Source organism: Ursus maritimus, unplaced genomic scaffold (assembly GCF_017311325.1).
Source record: "Ursus maritimus isolate PB19 unplaced genomic scaffold, ASM1731132v1 scaffold_3, whole genome shotgun sequence".
NCBI classification, from domain to species: Eukaryota; Metazoa; Chordata; class Mammalia; order Carnivora; family Ursidae; genus Ursus; species Ursus maritimus.
Genome location: NW_024425563.1, coordinates 103,019,418 through 103,043,699, shown reverse-complemented (window position 1 = coordinate 103,043,699; position 24,282 = coordinate 103,019,418). Strand labels below are relative to the sequence as shown.

The window sequence follows — 24,282 nt, the reverse complement described above, 5'->3', positions numbered from 1 at the left end:
GACTCCCAACTGCAGTCATGTCTGTTTTATGTTTTCAGTCATACCAGAGTGTAACTGTGCCTGTGTTTATCTCTGGGTGGATTCAGTTATGCACGCTAGCCAGAAGGGGTGGCGACGGGGCAGGAAAGAATACACTTCCCTTTCCCCAACTGGTACACCTTTGACTGTGCCCAGGCCTGACTGCTTTGTGTTAGGGGTGGTGGGACACTGTCCGGGAACGGCGGGTTCTTCCACGTCGCAGCACCAGGGGCTGGAATGGTCCAGAAGGATGCCCGTCCTGATGACAGCATTTCTCTCCCAACCTGCTCTCACCTCGTACCCTCTTCTTTGATAGAAGTAGTGATCTTGGGTAATGTTGACTGTAAGTGGTTTTTGCTGTAAGCAACAAGTTGATTCTATTTTTCTAAATTATTTTTTTTATTTTTAAGGACATAATATATTAATATATATTGGAAAGGTTAATAGGGTCAGAGTTTAAAACTAAAAATAACAGCTCCTTCATACTTTTGTTGTTATGGTCTGCTTCTCAAAGGCAACCATTTTCAACCTTTTTAGCTGGTTCTTTTAATATTTGCCTTCAAATTTTAAAACAATACGCATATATCCAGCTCTTGATTCCGTGGTGTTAGACGTTACCTGCTCCACGTCTCTTCCTCTCTCTTCTCAGTGTGCTTGGTTACGTCGACACACACACAACACTATGTATATACATGTAGAATTCAGTTAAGTCTGTACTCAGAATCCTCATTATTATGACTGTTTATTTTATTTTATTTTTTGAAGATTTTATTTATTTATTTGACAGAGAGGCAGCCAGCGAGAGAGGGAACACAAGCAGGGGGAGTGGGAGAGGAAGAAGCAGGCTCCCAGCGGACGAGCCCGATGTGGGACTCGATCCCAGAACGCCGGGATCACGCCCTGAGCCGAAGGCAGACGCTTAACGACTGCACTACCCAGGCGCCCCTATTATGACTGTTTAAATGTTGCTGACTGTTGCCATATAGAATACTAATATTTCACTTCTTTTATTGCACGGCCTTTTTGTTTTTCCTTGAGTTCAAGCTGGCCTCGTGTTTTCATTAGCTTAGTTTATGTTGAATGTTTGGCGGAGTTCCCAAGGTCTCCACCAGCTCTATAGAACTCAGGAAAAATTTCCAGAGTTAAGTATCAGATTACACCTGTCAGTCCTAGCTACCTCCTCGGAAGGTTCTCCTGGAACCCTCCATTCTCCTGTGCCCATCATGACTGTTCTCCCTGGAAGACCGGAAGGAAAATTTTCATCACATTCCAATATCAGAAAGACTATTCTCTTGAGAAAGACTGTGTCTTCTCTGAACTTTTTTCCATCTGATGGTCCTGCCGTATTGTGGCTCACCATGTTTCTGTGTGTTGGCCTCTGAGAGCTGAGGGCGGCCGTCTCCTCCCCCTGCACCGCCCCAAACTGACAACACCACGCCATTTTGTATATTTGTTTTATTCCAGTTTGATCATACTTTCCTCCCCTTGTTCCTTTTCACTCAGCTGTCATCTTTCTAAAAATGAATTTTACAAATCAACACAAATTCATAAAGGGAAATTTTTCTTGTAATTTTGAAAACCGCCTTATTGAGATGTAATTCACATACCATACACTTTGCACATTTAAAATGTACAGCCCAATATATTTTAGTATTCATAGTGTTATGCAGTCATCACCATGATCTAAATTTAGAATATTGTTCATGTCCTAAAAACCCATACCCATTAGCAGTCTCTCCCCATTCTGCCCCACCTCTCACCAGCCCTCAGCAACCACTAATCCTCTTTCTCTCTATATAAATTTCCTCATTCTGGTCAAGTTGTATAAACTGAGTCAGGTGACACATGGTCTCTTGTGGTTGGCTTCTTCCCTGTTACAACACGTGTCTTACCTCACTGCAGTACGTTGGAGTTGATTCCGTTATTGGCTATCATGAATGACGCTGCTACGGACATTTGGGTATGTTATAATTTCTCTTGGGTGTATATACCTAGGAGTGAAATTGCTGAGGCATATGGTAACTCTGTTTAGCCTTTGAGGAGCAGCCAGACACTTTGTGAGAGCGGCTTACTCTTTTATATCCTCACCAGCAGTGTATGAGGGCTCTAATTTCTCACACCCTCACGCTCTCGTCACTGGCTGTCTTCTCCCACGTAGCCCTGCTAGCGAGTGTGGCGTGCTATCGCACTGTGGTTTCCACCTGCTCTCCCCTAATGACTCATGCCACTGAGTGTCTTTTCATGTGCTTATTGGCCTTTGTATATCTTCTTTGAGAAATGTCCATTCAAATCCTTTGCCTATTAAAATATAATATCTTTATCGATGTATAATTCACATACATACAATTCACCTATCGAAAGTGTACCATTCAGTGGTTTTTAATATAATCGCAGAGTTCTGCAAGAATCACTACAGTCACTTTAAGAACATTTTCATCACTACCCCCCAAAAAAACCCCGTAGCCATTAGGAGTCATTCCTTTGTTGTTGTTGTTGTTTTTTATAATAATTTTTTTTATTATATTATGTTAGTCACCATACAGTACTGTAAGGAGTCATTCCTTTGGGTTGTGTTTTTATTATTGAGTTTTAAGACTTCTTTATACAAATTCCTTATCAGCCTTATGATTGGTAAATATTCTCTCCCATTCTGTGGGTTGCCCTTTTACTTTCTTGGTGGTATCTTTCCAGCATAACAGTTTTAAATCTTGATGTAGTCCAATTTATAATTTATTTATTTATTTGGTACTTTGTTTTTGGTGGTGTGTTTTTTTCCCTTGTATCTTTAATTGGTATTTGTTTCTGTAAGCCTCCTCAGACCCTTTTTGAGATCTAAGTCAGACATAAAAATAAATAGCACAAAGTTATGTAACAGTGGCTTCTGTCTTGGTGGGGAACTCGGGTAAATGGAGCCTTTTCTGTGTCTAGAGGGATTAGTAGCCTTCAGTCAGTCTTCCTTTATATATATATATATATATATTTTTTTTTTTTTTTAATTTTCTTGACTCAGATAGGCATCAGGCTGGGCAACTGGTAGATCACAGAACAAAGCTAATCCTCGAGGCTGATGAACGACAGAACCGGAGCGATGTCGACGGCCACTCCCCAGCACCGTCTCACCAGGCCTCATCCCTGACGTGGGGTCATTTCACTCCTGCTCCGAGCGGGGCTGAGGGACACTAAAGACACGGTCCGCTCAGCATACAAATTCTGGGCCAAACATAAGGACAGAATGAGGATTCATTGATGTACCTATTTACTATTGTGTATGTTCAGCGAGTCATTAGTTGTGTGTAACACCCAGTGCTCATCACAACACATTTGTCTCATGAGCTTCATAGAAGTTTGTTAGCTAGCGAGGGAATGTCGCCGGCATTTACACCATTATTTCTGTGAGAGAATGGACCCTCAATTTTAAATCACCAATTTGGAAATAGAGTTTTGAAATGTGATTTGTTTCTTTTTTTTTTTTTTTTTTTTTTAAAGATTTTATTTATTTATTTGACAGAGAGAGAGACAGCCAGCGAGAGAGGGAACACAAGCAGGGGGAGTGGGAGAGGAAGAAGCAGGCTCATAGCGGAGGAGCCTGATGTGGGACTCGATCCCGGAACGCCGGGATCACGCCCTGAGCCGAAGGCAGGCGCTTAACCGCTGTGCCACCCAGGCGCCCCGAAATGTGATTTGTTTCTAAATTGGGGTATACCTGTGTTAATTCATTAGTGTTCTTTTCAGTAGCTTTTCCATCACATGGGGGACTGTGTGTGTGTGTGCACACGCAGTTTTTTGTGATGTGTGTATTTATGTGTGTATAATGGTGCGTATCCATTTACCCACATAGTTGGTTCAGCAAGCACTTACTGAGCCTGCCTACAGCTGCTGCTGCCCCAGGACCGTGGCTGGAAGGCAGAATACCAAGACCTATGTCCTTCAAGACCTCAAAGTCTGTTGTGGGAGAACCTGAACTCTGCCCATGCAGGGTCTGCTGTAAGCAGTGGTTCTCACTCATAACGGCGCTGATTACCCAGTTGTGAATCACTCAGAGCCTTTGTTTGTCTTCCTTTTGGCCATTTCACAGCTCATTAGTTTTAAGGATGGGTGGAGAGAGAGGAATGGGGAGAAACTAAATTCAGTTTTTTGAAGCTTTGTTGTAAAGGGGTGGATACCAATTGAAATGGCATTCTTAAATTATCTGGGGATCTCATCTATGTTGATCTTGCTCTTTATTTTTATAGATAATTGATGGTTTTAATTTTTTAAACAAAATGAATGTGTGTATATGGTAAAAAGGGTATTAGCAGAAGAAGGGAAGAATGAAGGGGGGGTAAACAGAAGGGGGAATGAACCATGACAGACTATGGACTCTGGGAAACAAACTGAGGGCTTCAGAGGGGAGGGAGGTGGGGATTGGGATAGGCCGGTGATGGGTATTAAGGAGGGCACGTACTGCATGGTGCACTGGGTGTTATACGCAAGTAATGAATCATGGAACATTGCATCAAAAACTAGGGATGTACCATATGGTGACTAACATAACAAAATAAAAATTATTAAAAAAAAAAAAGAAGGGGTGACCAGGTTATCTGCAATCTTCCCCAGTCTCTGTGCTCTGCTTAGTTCACCCCAGAAGTGGCCAAACTATGGAAAGAGCCCAAATGTCTGTCAACTGAAGAATGGACAAAGAAGATGTGGTATATATATGCAATGGGTATTACTCAACTATCAAAGGAATGAAATCTCGCCATTTGCAATGGTGTGGATGGAACTAGAGTGTATTATGTTAAGTGAAATAAGTCAGGCAGAGAAAGACAAATACAATACGATTTCAATCATATGTGGAATTTAAGAAACAAAACAGATGAACATATGGGAAGGAGAAAAAAGAGAGAGAGAAGGAAACACACCATAAGAGACTCTTTATGATAGAGAACAAACTGAGGTTTGATGGAAGGATATGGGTGGGGGATGGGCTAGATGGGTGATGGGTATTAAGGAGGGCACTTGTGATGTTGAGCACTGTGTTGAATCACTAAATCTAAATTCTGTTCCTGAAAACAATATTACACTATATGTTAACTAACTAGAATTTAAATAAAAACTGGGGGGAAAAAGGGTATTAGCAGAAGGTGAGGGCTTCCCTTCTCCCTATTACTTCCCCAACCATTGACCTTCTCTGCACAGGGAGCTGCTATTAGTCTCTTTTGCAGCCCTCTGAATTTTTATTATCTGATTTATATACTTAGATACTTTGTTAAAAGTACACAGATCGTATTAGACACAGTGTTCTGCAGCTTGTTTCTTCTTTTTTTCTTAAGAGATCTTTCTTAGAGATATTTCTGTATAAACCCACTGCATTCCCCTTAGAATCACAGAGTGCTCCTTTATGTGAATGATGATGACTCATTTAATCAGCTCTCTTCTGATGGACATTTAGGTAGTTTCTAGCTTTTTGCTGTTACACACAGTGCCCTGTGAAACTTTTGGACAAGCGTCTATCTCATGCTTTTTTGCAAGTTTGCATTAATGGATCATTATGTATGTCATTAAACCGCGGAAGGTCATAGTTTACAATGATTTCCAGCTGGCTGTGGGATTGTGAGGGTTCGGATGGTCGTGTGATTGGGTGCAGCCTGGTAGGACAGGCTCATCCTCAGATTTTGAGAAAATACTTGAGCATAAGTTAGAAAAGGAATGAAATAGGGGCATCTGGGAGGCTCAGTCAGTTGAGCATCCCGCTCTTGATTTTGGCCCAGGTCATGATCTCAGGGTCGTGAGGTCCGCACTAGGTGTGGAGCCTGCTTAAGATTCTCTCTCTCCCTCTCCCCTCTTCTTCCCCTTGGCCCCCCGCCCCGCATGTGTGCTCATTCTCTCTTTGAAAAAAAAAAAAAGGAAAGAAAAAGACCCAAATATATTGTCCATTTCAGGGTGTTGAACTTATTCTTTGCATCTTTGTATTACTCTGGAGGCTAGATGGCTCATGACTCAGTTTTGCTTGGACGTGGAGACAGAAGGAAGGACCAGTGTAGCATGGTTAGAGAAGATATTCCAAGTAGGAAACAGGTAGCTGTCTGAAGTGCCGATTGCATAAGAAATAGCATTTGTGAATAGCACCTACCCATTCCAGTTTGTATTAATAGATTTTTCAATAGTTTATGTTCTAGAAACACTTTTACGGTAAGCAGGTCCTGGAGACAGGATCTCTAGATTAGCAATAAAGTCTCCACCATATCAGCTGAAGAAGAGAGGTGTCTTGAAGCTGAGAGGTCTGAGGGCAGCCGAGGGGGAGGGGGAGGCAGAAGGCAGGGGGTATGACTAAGTTAGACTGGAGCTGATGTTTGGGTCCGGCTCTAGGAGCTTCCATGCTCACTCTGAGCTGCGGTTTCCCAAGTGGGGCCCTCTTAGCCTCCTCATTGGCTTGTGGAAGGGAGCTAAGGAGAGCTGTGAAGGATGGGGGCGATCACTGCTCTGATGTACCCAAGCCTCCACCCAGGACCTGGTAGAGCCCTCAGCACTTACTGGTACTTACTGAGTGGATTCTAGGAGAGTGAACTTTGGTGGGTGGTTTGAAGAAGGACTCGTTGGGAGATTATTGTTTCTTAATGGCTTGGGAGAGCAGGGGCAGCCCCATTTTTTGTGCCTTTACAAAACGTTGTATCCTCATTGAATCCTTATACCGTCAGTGAGGTAGATATTATTGTCTCTATTTGATGGATGAGCATATTACCATGGTTTTATTTATGATCGTTCTGTAACTGGTTTCATTCCCGTGACCCATCAATGGCAGGTGGCTGTGGGCCAGCTGTTCACTGCTCCTTCGCTCTGTGCCCGTCGTGGCAGCCAGTGCAGCGCTGAACTGAACAGGGTATTCTCACATGGTCAGGTGGTTGGGCTGACGGTTGAACTGAAGCCTGGCTTAAAGCTTGGGCTCCAGAAAGGGGAGCATCGTAGCGGGTGTTGTCTGTTTTCTTCCTGAAAGCTCCAGGGCAGAGTTACTTTGTCTGACTGACATGCCTCCACTTGCTCAAAAGTCTGAAAGGTGTGGGGCACCTGGTGCCTCAGTTGGTTAAGCACCTCTTGATTTTGGCTCAGGTCATGATCTCAGGGTCCTGGGATTGAGTCCCGTGTTGGGGTTCACACTTGGCAGGGAGTCTGCTGGAGGATTTCTCTCCCTCTGCCCCCCCCTTGCTTGCACGCGCTCTCGCTCTCTCAAATAATAAATCCTTAAAAAAAAAAAAAAAAGCCTAATAGCTGTTATCTACTGGGTGTGGTTCATGTAGATTTTCTCCTAGTAAAAACATCCCTGGCTGTGACATGGGAGCTAACGTGCCTATGGAGAGGAGAGACTTACGTGAGATGCTTGGCTCAATCTTTCCTGACACAGCTGAGCGCGCAGGATGAAAAGCATGGGTTTGGCCTGACAAAACCAGCAGAAGCTCGTCAGAGCAGAGAACAGAGTATCAGAGCCTATCAGTATCAATTATTAGCAGCCTTTCCACATAGGTCCTGCTTGGTCTGGAGGAGGGGTTCTTACAGTCCTGCCCGCTTAGATAATTAGACAGGCTCCTTGGTGAAGCATCGACATTCAGTCGACTGCCAGCCCCTTCCCTCCAGAAGCTTCTGACTAGAGTTTTTGTTGAACCGTCCAAAGTTCTTAGACATACCTTTAACTCTGGGTTTGCGGCCAGGCAGGCCCCACCTTCCTCCTTCCCTCAGGTCTGCTCCAAGAGCTATGGATTTCACACTGTCTGAATTTTATTCTGTTCACTTTCTGTTAAAACTCTGGGTAGTTATGGTGAGTTTCCTGTCCTGCTGAGAGTGAGGCTGGGGTCTGTGTTAATCCAGATGGGTAGTGCACACCCTCTCCATGTGGCTGATGCCCGGCCCCTGCTACCACTCTCTCCAGTGTTCCTCGACTACCGGTGCTCTGTTTCTCCATCTTTACTCTGCCACATGTCATATGATTTCCATCATTCTTTCTCTTTTCACTGTCATGAAAACTTTGAGGGACAGTATGGCGTTTTATCCGTCCTCGTTTCCCTCAGCCCCTCCCAGAGCACGAGGTGCTTTCTGAGTTCTCTGTTCTTGCTACCTTCAATCTTGCCTGGCTGGCTCTTAATTGGAAAGCAAGCAGGGAGAGTTTCCAAACTACCATCTCTAGTCAAAGCAAATAAAACTTTTGAGCAGCCAGAGGAAGACGAGGCAAGCGTTTCCTGAACACCCACCCTGAGCCAGAACCTGGAGGTAACAGGGTGAACAAGGCAGGACCCTGAACTTCAGAGGTTCCTGGTCTGCGAGAGGAGAGGCCAGACCCTGCACAAGTGGGTGGGCAAGAGTGTGAAACAGTGCACCGTCACCAGGGAAAGAGCGCAGGCTCTTGGACACAGTCTCCCCCTGGCTGCAGGATGGTGGCCACAAAGGGACAGCCCCTTTCTGATCGGACCACAGGCTGTACAGGGCTAACCACGCCTCCTGGCTCAGCGGCCTGCCCATTTGTACAGCATTTTAGGACCCAATAAGGAGTCATGCATATGACAATCCTTGAATGCCCAAGTGCTTAGTGTTTTATTAAATTTCAGTCATAGACCCAAGGAGAATAAATAACATTTCCTTTTCATCCAAGCCCCAAATGATGGGAACTCCAGGGAAGAGCGCTGCAGCGGGAGATAAAGAAGACCTCGGCTTGCGTCAGGAGCTCCCACGCTAGAGGCGGGTGGCTGGAAAGTGCTGAGGAGGGAGCAGAGACGGAGGCACTGGTGAATTAGGGGCATGGCCAGGCTGCAGCAGGACCTTCCCTGCGAGTCTAGCGTTTAATCTGCCCGTGAGGCATGCTCAGGGTTCTACCAGAAGCTTGAGCTGTAGGAGCTCCACCAGGTCTCTGTCTGTGTGGTGGAGCCCTATATAGGATAAATTGTATTTGAAAGAAAGGGGCTTGTGACCTCAAGAAAAAAAGTGAAAGAAACTAATAAATGGGGAGCCACCGGAGCTCTCAAAGCCAGGACTTGATGTGCTGTGTGAGGTTCTCTTGGGTGGTCTTTAGCAGAGCGCTGCGTAGCCCCCTGAGCATTATCAAGTCTCACGAGGAGTGAGGGAGGCGAGTACCGTGTCAGCAGCCCCTCAGCCAGGCCTTCTGAAGCGTGGAAGGTTGCATGGGCTGTTGAGGCGGTGGAGTGGCCCTGGAGTCTGCCCAGCCTGGAGCTCTGCTCTCCTGTCTCCACTGGTCTCCACCTGCATCCTCCTCATCCTCTTCCTCCCCCACAGGAAAGCCTGCACACTCTTTCCGCTCGCCTCCTGGCCTTGATTGCCACCAAGGAGAGAGGTGCGGAGGGGGGTGGGGTGGGGGGTGTGGGGGACAGAGCTTGGCGACCACGTGGGGTGGAGTGGGAAGAAGAGGAGGGGCGGGAACAGCATTTGGCTGATGTGCCGTGGTGGGCAGCAGGGCTGTTCTTGGACAGAGGGAGCCCAGGGGTGGGGGAATAGGCAGAGGCTGTCTATCCTGGGTGTCTGAGTCTCACAGTCCCACAGGCACACGGTCAAGATGCCAGGTGGCAGCTGGAGAAAGGTCCCTGGCTTGTGACAGAGTCCCGCACAGAACTGTGTTCTGGCATCTTGTTGTGGTCAAGACACCTGCAAGAGGGCTACCGTGGAGAACTGTGGGGGTCATTAAGTCAGAAATGGGGTAACTGCAGAGTAGCTCAAAAGCAGAAACCCAGTCAGGCTCCGAATGAGGGAGACAGAGATGCCACCAACCGGGGTAAAGCTGTAGCAGCCCCGGCTTCCCAAACACAGCTGCTCCCCGTGGTAAGTGAGAATTGGCACATGCTGCTCTGCCCATCGCAGGACCGTGCCCTTGCCGAGAGAAGGGTTTAGAAAATTACGGATGAGAAATGAAGCCAAGACAGACCAGTGGAGTTTAGATATTTGAACTAGAAAACCCAGAGACTGTCTGTGTGCTGCATGTTTGTAGAATGTTTTTTGCCATTTGCTTGCATTTGATTTTTCATTGTGCTACTGTGTGGTGTTCCTTTTCTTTCTCCCTCCCCCACGGACCCTCCCAAAGAACCCCACACAAAATGATTTCTGTCATAGATTTTAAAAAACAGGACATGGTGACAGCTATTAGAAATGATAGGTGACAGAGTTAGGAGACAGAGCTATGAAAAATTTGCTGATATTCTTCCAGAAATGTGGTGTTTTGGATGGAATGCCATTGCTGTCTGCAGCACTTAAAACAGAGTCGTTTTCCTCTGAGACCAGAGTTCTGCCGTTCTCCTTCCTATTTTCATTCATCCCCCACCCCACCCCACATACTCAGCAGGAGAGAAGGTAAGGAAGAAAATTCTGGGAGGTTCCAGGTACCCAAAAACGGAGCATCAAGGGCTGAGGTCAAAATGCTGAACACATGAATTGAGTGTGGCTGGAGGTTAAAGGTACGTAAGGCAGGTCCCTCAGACCATGTCACCGGGGACTGTGTCAGGGGCACGTTCCTTTCATTCTGGGAACACGCGTAGTACATACCCTGTGCGTGCCAAGCGGTGTGGTCACATTAGGGAGCCAAACAGGAGTCACGCTGATCTGTGCCTGCCTTTGTGTTCAGGAGAATAAGGGGTGGGGAGCCCCAGTTAACAGCCAATTACTGAACTCAGTGTAATCACAAAGGAAAAGTCCAGAATGTATAAATGGTAGGGTCAGACTGTACTGGGGGCGGACTTAGGAAGAAATTCATATTTAAGTTGAGACCTGAAGGGTGAGTAGCTGTGAGGTGAAATTGCGGTGGGTGCTGGGGGTTAACGTGGGGCTGCAGCGGTAAGTTGAAGGCCCAGGGAGCTATGGTGCAGGACTTTCTGGGGACAAAGAATGGGCCGGAAGTGCTTGGTTTGAGATGAGGCCTAAGTCGTACTGCCTTTTGAATGTGGGCGGCCCCACAGCTGTCCAGCCGCTCACTGTTGAGCCAAATCTCTGCTCTTTTTAGGCTCTTGTGCTCCTTACAGTTAGAATCCAGACTTTGAGCAATTTATTCGTTAGCTTTTTGCTCTTGAAGCTGCTGTGCTTATTAATATTTCTAGGCATTTTTGTCAACAACAGGTAAGAAGTTGATGTTTTCTCATTAGTCTGATGGTTAAGTTTCGGATCTGCTGGCGAAGATTGAGGCCCAACTGGAGGAGAGTGGCCTTTTTAAGTGTACGTTTGTGATCTGTTTGTGGTGAGGTTGGAAACCACGGACTTTCCACTGTCAGTCGCTCCGTGAGCAATGTCGCATCCGAGCAGGGTGCCCACGCTGCAGGTCAGGTGGGTGCCGAGCTGACCTGCTGACTTTCTCATAATCTAGCGCTCCTTCTCTGCAGTTACCTTGCAAGGGGAGACCTTCCTGGATGAGGCCCTGAGGGAGAGGATCCAAAGGCTTCCTCTCTATTCATAGGCGTTTGTTTTCGAATTGGGCCCATAACTAAGGTTGATTCTATTCACTTGTTGCCAGCAGATAACAGTAGCTCTACTATTTCCATCTGTTATCACTGAGTTCAGACTGTTCTAATTACATCCCCCAGTCATCAGTTTTTGAATGAATGATGTTTTGTGGCATTTGGAGAATCTGTCCCAGGAACTGTTTCGGCTGCAGCTTGTGGATTCACTTTCTGCTGTTCTGTGCTGTCAAGTAGCACCTTTAAGTATTTTTAGCACGAAGAGCGCTTCCTAAGGGGCACCCAGGGGCTCAGTCAGTGAAGCGTCTGCCTTGGGCTCAGCGTGTGCCGCCGGAATCCCAGGATCGAGCCCCGCATTGGGCTCCCTGCTCAGCGGGGAGTCTGCTTCTTCCTCTGCCCCTCACCCACTCATGTTCTCTCTCTCTCTCTCATAAATAAATGAATCTTAAACAAACAAACAAACACTTTCTGAGCGTGAAAGTGGCTGGTTTGCCCCCTGGAGAGGCTTTGGGCTCCTTTGGTTTGCAATTGTTCCTGGCGGGTTGGCCAAGTCTGGCAAAGTTGCTAAGGGCCCATGTCTTTTATTTTGCTCTTGGAGATGCAGTAAAGGACAATGCTGACTGAGGGCTTGGGGGGGGGGGGGTGCTAGCCCGGTGATGGGTAGTAAGGAGGGCATGTATTGCATGGAGCACTGGGTATTATACACAAACAATGAATCATGGAACTTTACATCGAAAACTAAGGATGTACTGTATGGTGACTAACATAACATAATAAAAAATTATTATTTAAAAAATAAATAAAATAAATAAATTAATAAAAAAAAAGGATAGTGCTGAGAGTTGAGGGGTGTCTTGAGGTATAATTTCTAATAACTCAGAAAGTTTATTTTGGGAGGATGCAAGTGGGGTCTTACATGTGGTTTCAGGCGTCATTTTAGTTTTCTTCTAGGCAGTGAAATAACTCGTTCTGGCTCCCTGTGAGAGATGTGACAGACATAACAAAGAACGGGATTATGAATTATTGTGGCACAGAAAATTGTGACATCTGTACCCTGTCAGAAAAAACGCACAGACATTAGAAAGCTGCAGACTTTATTCAGACCCCACTTTTCTGCTCATTTCCTGTGTGACCTGGCCAGGCTAAGTCAGCTGTCTGAGACCTTCATTTCCTCCCTCGTAAGGATGCGTACTGCCTTCCTGTCGTGGCTGTTACGCTGTTGGGTGAGGCTGCATATGAAGAGTAGCGGGAGGGTCACAGGCATCGCGTAAGCGGCAGCTGGACTGAAGACGCGCTCTGCCCCGTTAGTCGCAGGGAAACGCCAGCAGAAACCACAACAGGTTAGTCCAGTGTCTGATGGGTGAGATCGACAAGGCAGATCATAGGCCTGTTGGGAGAGGATGGGGAGCGGCTGGAGCTCACACGCAGCAGGCGCGAATGGAGGACAGCTCAGCTGTGAAGGAGATGTGTGGGGATTCCTCCAGAAGCTAAACACTGAGTCACCATACGGCTGGCACTTCCACTCCTGGGTATGCACCCAAGGAATAAAGACACGTCCACAGAAGGAGCTGCACGCAAATACTCATGGCACCTTGTTCACCAGAGCCCCAACGAGGAGCCAGCCAGGTGGACGGGGAAACGTGGTGCAGCCCCTCAATGAACAGTATCAGCACTCACAGTGGGTGAACTGCTGATACAGTCAACAACTAGATGGACAGAATCCAGACATAAAGCACGTAGAGTATGATTTCATGTAGTTGAACCTTGTAGAAAAGGCAAGACAAAGGTAAAGGTCTGGTCAGTGTTGCCTGGGGCTGGGTTGGGAGCTAGAATTGACTGCAGAGGGAAAGAGAGAACATTTCGGGGTGATGGAAGCGTTCTAAAAACTGTATGGTGGTGTTGAATGCACAAGGTATATAAATTTCTAAAAACTGGCCAAACTGTGCATTGAAAAAGGGTGACTTTTATGGTGGTGATACCATGATTTATACTAAGAAATATGTGTTTGGTGGTCATCCCAGTAAAGGCATCTGTTGTTACATTAATGACCTGACTTTTGGAGAGCACCTAAGGATGGGGAGGTTGCTTCACTGGAGACCCAACCATATAATGAGAGGGTTGGAATTTTCAGGCCTTCCCCTGATTCCCCAGGAGGGGAAAGGGGCTGGGGGTTGCATGATTCACCAGTGGTAGATTTAGTCACTGATGCCTATGTGATGAAGACTCCATAAAAACCCAAAAGGACTGGGTTCTTCAGAGAACTTCTGGGTTGGTGAACACACAGAGATTTGGGGAGAGGTCATGGAAGCCTCACACCCTTTCCTTTTATCTTGCCCTGTGCATCTTTTCCATCTGGCTGTTCCTGAGTTATATCTTTATATAATAAACCAGCGATCTAGTGAGTAAAATGGTCTATGGGCCATTATAGCAAATTAATGGCACCTGAGGAGGGGTTATGGGAACGTCTGATCCACAGCCAGTAGAACAGAAGCCCAAGTGACAAGGGGGAAGGGGGGAGGGGCACTCTTGTAGGACTGAGTGCTTAACCTGTATGATCTAATGCTGTCTCCTGGTACATAGTGTCAGAACTGAGTTAAGCTGTAGGACACCCAGCTGGTATCACCGAGTCACTTGGTGGTGTGGGGAAAACCCCCACACATCTGCTGTCAGAAGTGTTGTGAGTATGGTAGTCATGTGACAGTAACGGAGAGACATAGGAGTGTAAGTTTTCCAACATAATGGTATACAAATTTAACCTCATATTGAGCTAGAACTTGGATCCCATGACTGTCTCATAAATTATACTTTATGTTGATAACCGTTTTAAAAAAATAGCATGGTTTTCAGAACTCTTATGTTCAAATGGCATGACTAGGAATGCCTGTGCGCTGAAGCATTTCGAGTCTTTCAGTGGATCCCATTTTTACACTAATTTAGGACTCATGTGCCCCTTGCATCATGCCACAACCACTTCTGATTATTGCTAGAAGAATTTAAGGCTCCGGTAAAGAGATTTTTGCAAAGTAACCTCCAAAAAAATCACACTGTCCCAAAATAACACTGTAAATTTAAGCTCGTATTGTCCCATTTTTTCCTATAAATACATACTTGTTTTTACATTGTTAAAATTAAACTTATGTAATGTGTTTTTTTTTTTTTTAAAGATTTTATTTATTTATTTGACAGAGATAGAGACAGCCAGCGAGAGAGGGAACACAAGCAGGGGGAGTGGGAGAGGAAGAAGCAGGCTCCCAACGGAGGAGCCCGATGTGGGGCCCGATCCCATAACGCCAGGATCACGCCCTGAGCCGAAGGCAGACGCCTAACCGCTGTGCCACCCAGGCGCCCCTAAACTTATGTAATGTGTTTTAAAATGACTGCATAAAACAAACATTTTTCATGATCTTAAACTTTTTATAAATGGAGTTTTAATTGCTGACTGTATTTGTTTCAATACACCCTTTCTAGCCTTGTATATTATTTTTCACAAACTTTGTTCATCTGTTACTTTTTATTTAATTTGTAGTAGGATAATGTTCACTTTTGTTAACTAGTTATATTTCCTCATTTTTATTTTTATTTATTTATTTATTTTTATTATATTGTGTTAGTCACCATACAGTACATCCCCGGTTTCCGATGTAACGCTCGATGATTCATTAGTTGCGTATAACACCCAGTGCTCCACGCAATACGTGCCCTCCTTACTACCCATCACTGGCCTGTCCCATTCCCCCACCTCCCTCCCCTCTGAAGCCCTCAGTTTGTTTCCCAGAGTCCATAGTCTCTCATGGTTCATTCCCCCTTCTGTTTACTCCCCCTTTCTTCTTCCCCTTCTTCTCCTACCTATTTCCTCATTTTAAATGTCTCTTTATGCCCACTCTTCACTTCTTTATTGGGCTGTAAGTGATCTGTTATTTTTCTTTCCTTTCTTTCTTTTGTTCTCTTTCTCTTTCTTTCTTTCTTTCTTTTTATTTATTTGAGAGAAAGAGCATGAGCAGGGGGGAGAGGGAGAAGCAAACTCCCCACCAAGCAGGGGCCTGATGTGGGTGGGGCTCAATCCCAGGACCCTGGGATCATGACCTGAGCCAAAGGCAGACGCTTAACTGACTGAGCCGCCCAGGTGCCCCAGTGATCTGCTTTTTAAAGTAAAATTTAAGAAATTTAGAAACAAAATGTTCCATATAGAAATTACATAGAGAAAATGTGGAAATTTGATTACCAAAATGAATAATGAAAAAAATCCTCTCTAAGCCACCAAAAACATAATTTATTGTCATTATTTTGACATATGTCTTTACACACTATTTCCTTTCTACTGTGATGTATAACAACTATATGCTATCCTAGTTATGCTATTTTATTGGCTTTATTTTTCTTAGCAAAGTGCTCCCACACAATTGTATATTTTTCTAGTATCTGATGGTATATGTCTACTAATATATCTTTTGGATGTATTATAATTTTGTTAACCAAACCTTAAGTTAGGTGCATTTCAACGTTTTAATTTTTTTATTTAAATTCAATTAGCCCACATACACTACATCATTAATTTCAGATGTAATGTTCAATGATTCATCAGTTGCATATAACACCCAGTGTTCCTCGCATCCCATGCCCTCCTTAATGCCCATCACCCACTTACCCCATGCCCCCACTGACCTCCCTTTCCACAACCCTTAGTTTGTTTCTCAGAGTCAAGAATCTCTCATGGTTTGTCTCCCTTTCTGATTTCTTCCCAGTTTTCCCTCCCTTCCCCTATGATCCTCTGTGCTATTTCTTATATTCAACATATGAATGAAACCATATAGTTGTCTTTCTCTGCTTGACTTATTTCACTTAGCATAATACCCTCCAGTTCCATCGCCGTGGATGTAAATGGTGGGTATTCATCCTTTCTGCACACTGAGTAATATTCCATTGTATACATGGACCACATCTTCTTTCTCCGTTCGTCTGTTGAAGGGCATTTCGGCTTCTTCCACAGTTTGGCTGTTGTGGACATTGCTGCTATGAACATTGGGGTGCACGTGCCCCTTCTCTTCACTACGTTTGTATCTTTGGGGTAAATACCCAGTAGTGCAATGGCTGGATCATAGGGTAGCTCTATTTTTAACATCTTGAGGAACCTCTGCACTATTTTCCAGAGTGGCTGTATCAGCTTGCATTCCCACCAACAATGTAGGAGGGATCCCCTTTCTCCACATCCTCTCCAACATCTGTTGTTTCCTGTTTTGTTAATTTTAGCCATTCTGACTGGTGTAAGGTGGTATCTCAGTGTGGTTTTGATTTGAATTTCCCTGATGGCTAGTGATGTGGAGCATTTTTTCATGTGTCTGTTGGCCATTTGTATGTCTTCTTTGGAGAAATGTCTGTTCATGTTTCTGCCCATTTCTTGACTGGATTCTTTGTTTTTTTGGGTGTTGAGTTTGAGAAGTTCTTTATAGGCCTTGGAAACAGCCCTTCATCTCATTATGTCATTTGCAAAGATCTTCTCCCATTCCGTGGGTTACCTTTTAGTTTTGTTGACTACTTCCTTTGCTGTGCAGAAGCCTTTTATCTTGATGAAGTCCCCAAAGTTCATTTTTGCTTTTGTTTTCCTTGCCTTTAGAGACATGTCTTGCAAGAAGTTGCCCAGGTCAAAGAGGTTGCTATTGCCTGTATTCTCCTCTAGGATTTTCATGGATTCCTGTCTCACATTTAGGTCTTTCATGCACTTTGAGTTTATCTTTATGTATGGTGTGAGAGAGTGGTCAAGTTTCATTCTTCTGCATGTGGCTGTTCAATTTTCCCAGCACCGTTTATTGAAGAGACTGTCTTTTTTCCATTGGATGTTCTTTCCTACTTCGTTGAGGATTAGTTGACTTACAGTTGAGGGTCCATTTCTGGGCTCTCTATTCTGTTCCATTGGTCTATGTCTGTTTTTGTGCCAGTACCATGCTGTCTTGGTGATCACAGCTTTGTAATATAGCTTGAAGTCAGGCATTGTGATGCCCCCAGCTTTGGTTTTCTTTTTTAACATTCCCCTGACTATTCAGAGTCTTTTCTGGTTCCACACAAATTTTAGGATTGTTTGTTCCAACTCTGTGAAAAATGTTAATGTTATTTTCATAGGATTGCATTGAATATGTAGATTGCTCTGGGTAACGCATTTCAAGGTTTTTGAGATGTATTGAAATATTGTCTTCCTGAGACATAATATTCCCAGCGCTTTTATGTGATATGTCTTTTCCCTCATTCCCTCATCAACAGTTGATACTAGGCTTTTTTTTTTTTTAACAGATTGGTAGCTAAAACCCTACCATTATAATTTACATTTATTTTATTACTAGTGAATTTTATCTCTTAAAATAGCTTTATTGACTGTGTTTCTTCTTTGAAGAATTGTCGTATCTGTTACTTTTTTCCTATTGGGGTTTTTATCTTTTTCTTATTGAATTATATAAGCTCTTTATTGCTTAAAGATATTAACTTTATTATATTTGAATAGTTTCTTCTATTGTCTGCCTTTTAAGTTTGGTTATTGATTAATTTTCATTTCCTGGAGATGAGGATTTTTTCCTACTTGCATGAAGGACCTTGATTAAGCTCCCCTAGCATTCTTCTGTTAAGCAGGTAAAGCTAACCAAGGAGACTTTATTCAGAATAAGTTATGAGAGTCCACAGGATTTTCCTAGGGATATGCAGCTGGGCCTGTCTGATTTGTGTCTTGTCCACACGCCCCTCGAATCTTTACAATATTAATAGATGATGCTACATCTCTAATGATTATTTGCTGGCAATGTGTGAATGGCTGATTGGTTTCTTCTGTAAGACACCAGAGGATCTTTTATTTCTGTTGTTTAAAGAGTTTCTCAGCTTTCTTTCCTTTAATAAATGATGCTTGTGAGAACCCTCATACTCTTATTTCTAAAAAATCAAGCTTTCTTGGAGATGAGATGTTCTGAAAAAGAGACTGTCCATACACCAAAGGATTAAGTAATTAGAACTTAGGAAGTTGATTTAAAGTCCAATACAGGAATTCTTACTCCTGTTTTACTCTAGCATGTTTACTCCTATTTATAATTTGAAATTCAGAGACTTGCTATCATTACCTGTTACTGCCTCCGTGAATTCTTGTTTTGCACTCAAAGTGATTATTTTTTATATTAATTTTTTATTATATTATGTTAGTCACTGTACAGTACATCCCTAGTTTTTGATGTAAAGTTCCAAAATTCACTACTTGCGTATAACACCCAGTGCACCATGCAATACGTGCCCTCCCCACCACCCATCACCAGCCTATCCCATTCCCCCACCCCACTCCCCTCTGGAGCCCTCAGTTTGTTTCCCAGAGTCCACAGTCTCTCATGGTTCATTCCCCCTTCTGATTACCCCCCCTTCATTTTTTCCTTTCGTGAGTTCTTGCTCTGACTTCAACAAGGACTCTCCCGGCCCCTGCCTCTGTCCCTGGTCCTGAGCACCAGCCCCAGGAGCAGCCAGGAAGCTCCGTTTGTTCAGAGTCTGTGCTGAGTGTCAGCGCCCACTCTAATGGGGCTGGAACTGAATGCAGCCTAGATCCTGGGCCGGGAGTCTGAAGTTCGGCTTTGATGAATGTGAAAGCAGCACCAAGGCACAGCAGGGCATCTCTCCCCTTTGATGAAGACAGTGGTCAAATTGATCCTCCCAGGGCCTTCCTACCATTTTGAAGCAAGTTGTGGAGTTATTTGCCCAGGACACACTAATGAAATAAGTGATAAGAATTAAAAAAAAGAAAAATCCTTGCTTTCTAGGTGTCAGTGGGATTAGTTCTGGCCAGGTTGCCAGTTTGCTATTCATTTAAAGATCCTACTCCACCCCCCTTTAAACAACAGGAGGAGAAAGGGTGGAATTTCAATAAAATCCATGGTGTTTTGGATCCTTTAGTCCCTAACTCTTCACTCGCATGTGTCCCAAAGTCACAGGCAGCTTCAGTTCTCCAAGTCAACCGTTTATTATTGTGGTGCAGCCTTTCTTTTACTGTGGATTAGGAAAAGGATGTGCCATTTTATTAAACAGTGGCGCCTGGGGCCTCCTGTCAGCACAGATGGATATAGAATAATTTATGTCAGTGTGAGGATTACCGTTGGGGATTAGCCAGGATTTGTTCTTTGGGCTTATTTAGGTCCTGGCTGAATATGGATGACTATATTTAGGAGAGCTCAACGACATTTATAAATATCCTAGTCCTTGAATAATAGATCACTGGGATTCTTCCTTGACTACAGATGTCTTACAAGCCTTTCTAGGCTAGATCTTAGATTACCCTCGATTGGATTGCTCCTTACTCTACATGTTTTCTCACAATCCTGCATATCCTGCTTTGGTAATAGTTTATAAATTGTTGCTTCATGATCTCTTTGAGAAATAGATGGTTATGCTTATTATTACTTTCATTGTACACATGGAAGGGGTATTACATTGTGAATGCATGGAGGGCCTGCTCTCTGTCCAGAACCCTAGAGCGCCCTGGCTGTTGAGGGTGCCCAGTCAGTAACAGAGAGCAGCTGACCTGACCTTTCCTAACAAAGATATTTTCTGTTTCAGTAGATGATCAGTCCTTAAGAACCCATGGTAGCATCATGGCCGTAACTATGGTAGAATGGGGAGGCCTATTTTTAGGGTGGACATAACCCTGAAAAAAATTTTTTTTTTCTTAGTTTATATCCTTAGAAATTTTTTGACAGACAGGCTTGTTTATTTTAGGGTGATTTTGGAAAACTTGCCGTGCAAATGTAAGGTACTACGTACATACAGTCTTTGTTCTTAGGAGGTTTGGAAGGATTGCTTCTCTTTAGGTGACAGGTGGTCACAGTCAAATGAGCCTTGGACGTCATTTGTTGCAGAGAATTAAGAAAGCTTGATTCAGGACACACATTTGGAGATAGACTTGTTGGCTGGCTGTGAGATTCAGTGAACTATGCCCTGATCTGGCCAGGCTTTTGATGCATTCAATCTCGGTTACTTTATAAAGCCATGTTACAAATTCTGCACGGAAGGGAGTCTGTCCTGTTTTAAAAATAAAAGGCTGAGGTCCACACTGACTGGCACCATGGCTGGTATGTTCTTAGCATGAGAACTCAGCTCTCTAGGTTTTGATTCATTTTTCTTCTTTGGGACGGATCCATCCATTCCCCTCATTCCCCTTGACTGGGATGTTTTTTCCAGTGGACCCTAGCACCGTGCCTTTCTTCTGCCTCAGCCCATACCACCCCTCTGCCTGCTCATGAGGTCACTTCTGAGAGCCCACCACCGTTGGGGAGTGCTCTGGAAGCTCCCCTTACTCATCCCTCACAAACCCCCATTTTGACTGTGTGTCCAAAGCTCCAGCTCTCTGGCTCTGCCCTGAATCCTAGTGCTTATGCTACATTTGGGGATTGGAATTGATAGGGTTTGCCCGTAGACTTCCACTTGGCAGAATCTGGCTCTCAACCATGGGTCTTCCTGTCCACTTCCTGTCCTATGGAACCTAATCTTCAGTCTTACTCTCAGGCTCTTGGATTGGTGTGCAAGCTGACTTTGACCCCTGGGGTTCAGTTAACAAACATTTAGTGAAGAAGAGGTTCAACAATGAAAATTACCAGGGCTTTTTAGACCACATTCAGTGTTCGAATGTAATGAAACATGTGACTCTGTGTTCTTCCTATTAGCCAGCTATAAAATGGAATGATACCCCATTTTAACTTTAGTGAAGTATAATATGTGTGTGTTATTACAGTGTAAACATTCCTTACAAGAAAGCTGTTGTAAAAGTCCAGCTATCAAAAATAATGAGAAGTTGCCTGGATATTTGCAAATTTCAAAAGTGTAGACTAATTTAAGTAACAATAAAATGAAACTGTGTTTTAGTGGTAGGTAGCTCAGTTCTAAAGGTGTTTTCTGTTTCAGGAAATGTGACCATAAATTTGTTTTATTTTTTAAGATTTTATTTATTTATTTGAGAGGGAGAGCAGGTGCGAGAGAGCACAAGTAGGGGGAGTGGCAGAGGGAGCCGGGAGCAGGCTCCCCACAGGAGCGTCTGGGAGTTGCTGTGCTTTCCTATAGCCTGCTGTAGTTCTGGAGTTCGTGCGCACTGCCGTAGGGTCCCCCAGAGCCATACACGCCTCTGTGTATGGCATGTCCACAGCACGCAGGCAGCTGGCGTGGAGGTCGGGGAGCGCTGCCTTACCCAGAGCCAGTCAGCCTGTTCCTGGCGACCTAGGAGCAGGGTCTGGTGTCTTGGTCTGCTTCTCTCTCTGCCGTCCTGCAGTCATAGGACAATGTGGGGAGAGCTGGGTGTCAGGGTCAAAGAAAGTGTGCCTGTCTCCAGCAGTGATGAGAATAAAGAAGAAACATTTAACATGCTACCTGGAAGAACAAGGACCCTAGTGAAATGAATTGTAATTTAGGGCAGAGACCTGAAATTGCTCTTCCTTGCCAAAATAAATTGATTTCTTCGGCTGTCTGAACTTCATTTCTTGATCTGGGCAGGAACTAACATAGTCTAAATTAAACTCATTTTCCATTAGTAAAACTGGGTCACTTCAGGCTGCCTGAGTGTGCCTCTGAGTGCCCTAAAGCACATTTTAAACAACCTAGTGTTTCACGCTCTTTTCATAACCTGTCTGAGTTAGCCGGTGTAACATAATATTTGCATTCACCTTTTCCTTGGCACTCTGCTCTGGAGTTGGGGCCTGTTTCTGAAACTTCCGTATAGCTGTCAGGAACACTGTTGCAAGAGGGCATTGGGAAAGGCAGAGGAGGGATGCCCCGGGGCTGGGGGTTGGGTGAGACAGCCCCTGCCTTGCCCACAGAAAGCTTAGTTTTCATTATGCCTTTCCTTGTTTTCCTGCAAGTAGCTTTGCACTATAATATTTTGAAGCTGTTTGTACATAGGGTCCAATGAATTGTATCATGAATGTGGGAAGTTGTGAATTAAAAAAAAATGATAGCACAAGAGAAAGAATTTCAGAAAAATCTTGCTCGGGTACCTAAGAGTGTTTCTGCTTGGAGCTCCCACTCAGCACTTGGTGCCCTTACTCTCAGTTGTTGGGGGCCTGTGAGGTGGTCAGTCCGCCAGGGTAGCATTACCCCTGCTCCGTCCTCCATGCACGTGTCAGACTTCCTTTGACAGCACCAGGGAGACTCCTGTTATCTTTCCTTGTCCTCCTCCGTGTCTCCTCCCTGGGACTGAGGGCAGGGGGAGCCGCTGATGCTGGAAAGTGAATCCTGATTTACAAAGTCTGGCAGATGGAGACCCCCACGGGGAGATCAGTGATTGAATTTAGCTTTTGGAATACTCTCAAATATAAAGATCTAGAAATGTTAAAAATGTGGGAAATACCTTTCAAAAATGAAAGTTGGAGGGAAATGGAAATATTTGTAATATTTTATTTTTAGCATATTTTAGATATTTGAACTATGGTACCATATGAATTTTAAAAAATGGATTGCCTTTAGTTTACCTTTTTAATGAATAACCTTTTTAATGCCCATATATTTACAGAAATAAAAGACTAGAAAAATTATAGGGAAATGTTTTCCTATGTTTTCTTTCCTTTTAAAAAATTAAAGAAATTAAAAAATCATTGTGGGGACACCTGGGTGGCTCAGTTGGTGAAGCGTCTGCCTTCGGCTCAGGTCATGATCCTGGGGTCCTGCGTCTGGCTCCCTCCTCAGTGGGGAGTTTGCTTCTCCCTCCCCCTCTGTCCCTTCCCCTGCTTATGCTTTCTCTCCCGTTCTCTCTCTCTCTCAAATAAATAAATTTAAAAAATCTTTTTTAAAAAAAAGTTGTCATGGGGTGGATCTCCCTCTGATTCTTTGTCTCCCCCACCCTCTGCTCTGCACACTTCGAGGTCTATCAGTTCATCCATCCTCGTGGCTTTTGTCAGATCTTTTTAACAATGTGCAGGTGACTTTCCACTGACAAAGTTTTTCTTCTGTTTTCAGTGCACAGAGGCCAAAAAACATTGCTGGTATTTTGAAGGACTCTATCCAACATATTATATGTAAGTATTTGCATTTTTCTGTTGGTTTGAGTCTGTGGTCACATCTTTCTCTGGGAATTATTTCTTTTGTAGGTGACAGGACTGGTTATAGGATTTGGGGAGGCCCATGCCCTTGGTCTCACCTGCCTCTGCTCACAGATGTGCGGGCCACCCGTCTGAGGACGCTTAGCCTGCTCAGACCACTGCCTTCGAGGGCAGCACGAAATACCAGCTGCCTTGTTCTGGGATACGTGTCCACTCATACATAATTGGTCAAAAGGCCAAGGTGTCTGAGCAGGGCCGGAGTTATGTTGGTCTACACAAATTTCCTAAGCAAAGGGAGCGGATGCAGGGGGAGTAGAATTCTGAACTTGAGCCAGATGGGAAAACGTTCTAAGGTCAGTTGCTGTGACTGTGTGTGTGTGCGTTGGCAGTGATCGGAAAGATCACCTGGCCCTGGGCCCCTCCCTAGTCAGGGACAGCCAGCCTCTCATGGCCCTTGGCTCCGAGCACTGCCTGGGTGCCTGCCAGTGTTACTCTCATTAAAGCATTATTGTATGTTACCCCTGTGGTTTTTATATTTTGTTTTGTTTCTTAGTTGGCTGAGTTAGTCACTGGCTGTGCTGACCACCTGCCTGGATGGTCAGATGAACTCTCCAGGTTATCAATTATTATTTTTATTGTGTTTTGAAGTTTCATAGGTTTTGAGAGGAATGCCCCAAGCTAATTTTTTCTGAAACTGTTATTTTTGGTAGTAAATTTTTATTTTATTTATGTATTTGACAGAGAGGGACAGCGAAAGACACAAGCAGGGGGAGTGGGAGAGGGAGAAGCAGGCTTCCCGCTGAGCAGGGAGCCCGATG

The 24,282-nt window shown here is 44.4% G+C and overlaps 1 protein-coding gene across 1 annotated transcript in view; it reads left to right on the top strand.

The window, feature by feature from the left end:
* VOPP1 (VOPP1 WW domain binding protein) overlaps positions 1 to 24,282 on the top strand; it is a 113,164-nt gene that overhangs the window by 23,410 nt on the left and 65,472 nt on the right. The window contains exon 2 of the mRNA XM_040644523.1: positions 23,382 to 23,440. Coding sequence (XP_040500457.1) covers positions 23,382 to 23,440 — 59 coding nt within the window. The remainder of the gene's footprint in view (positions 1 to 23,381; positions 23,441 to 24,282) is intronic.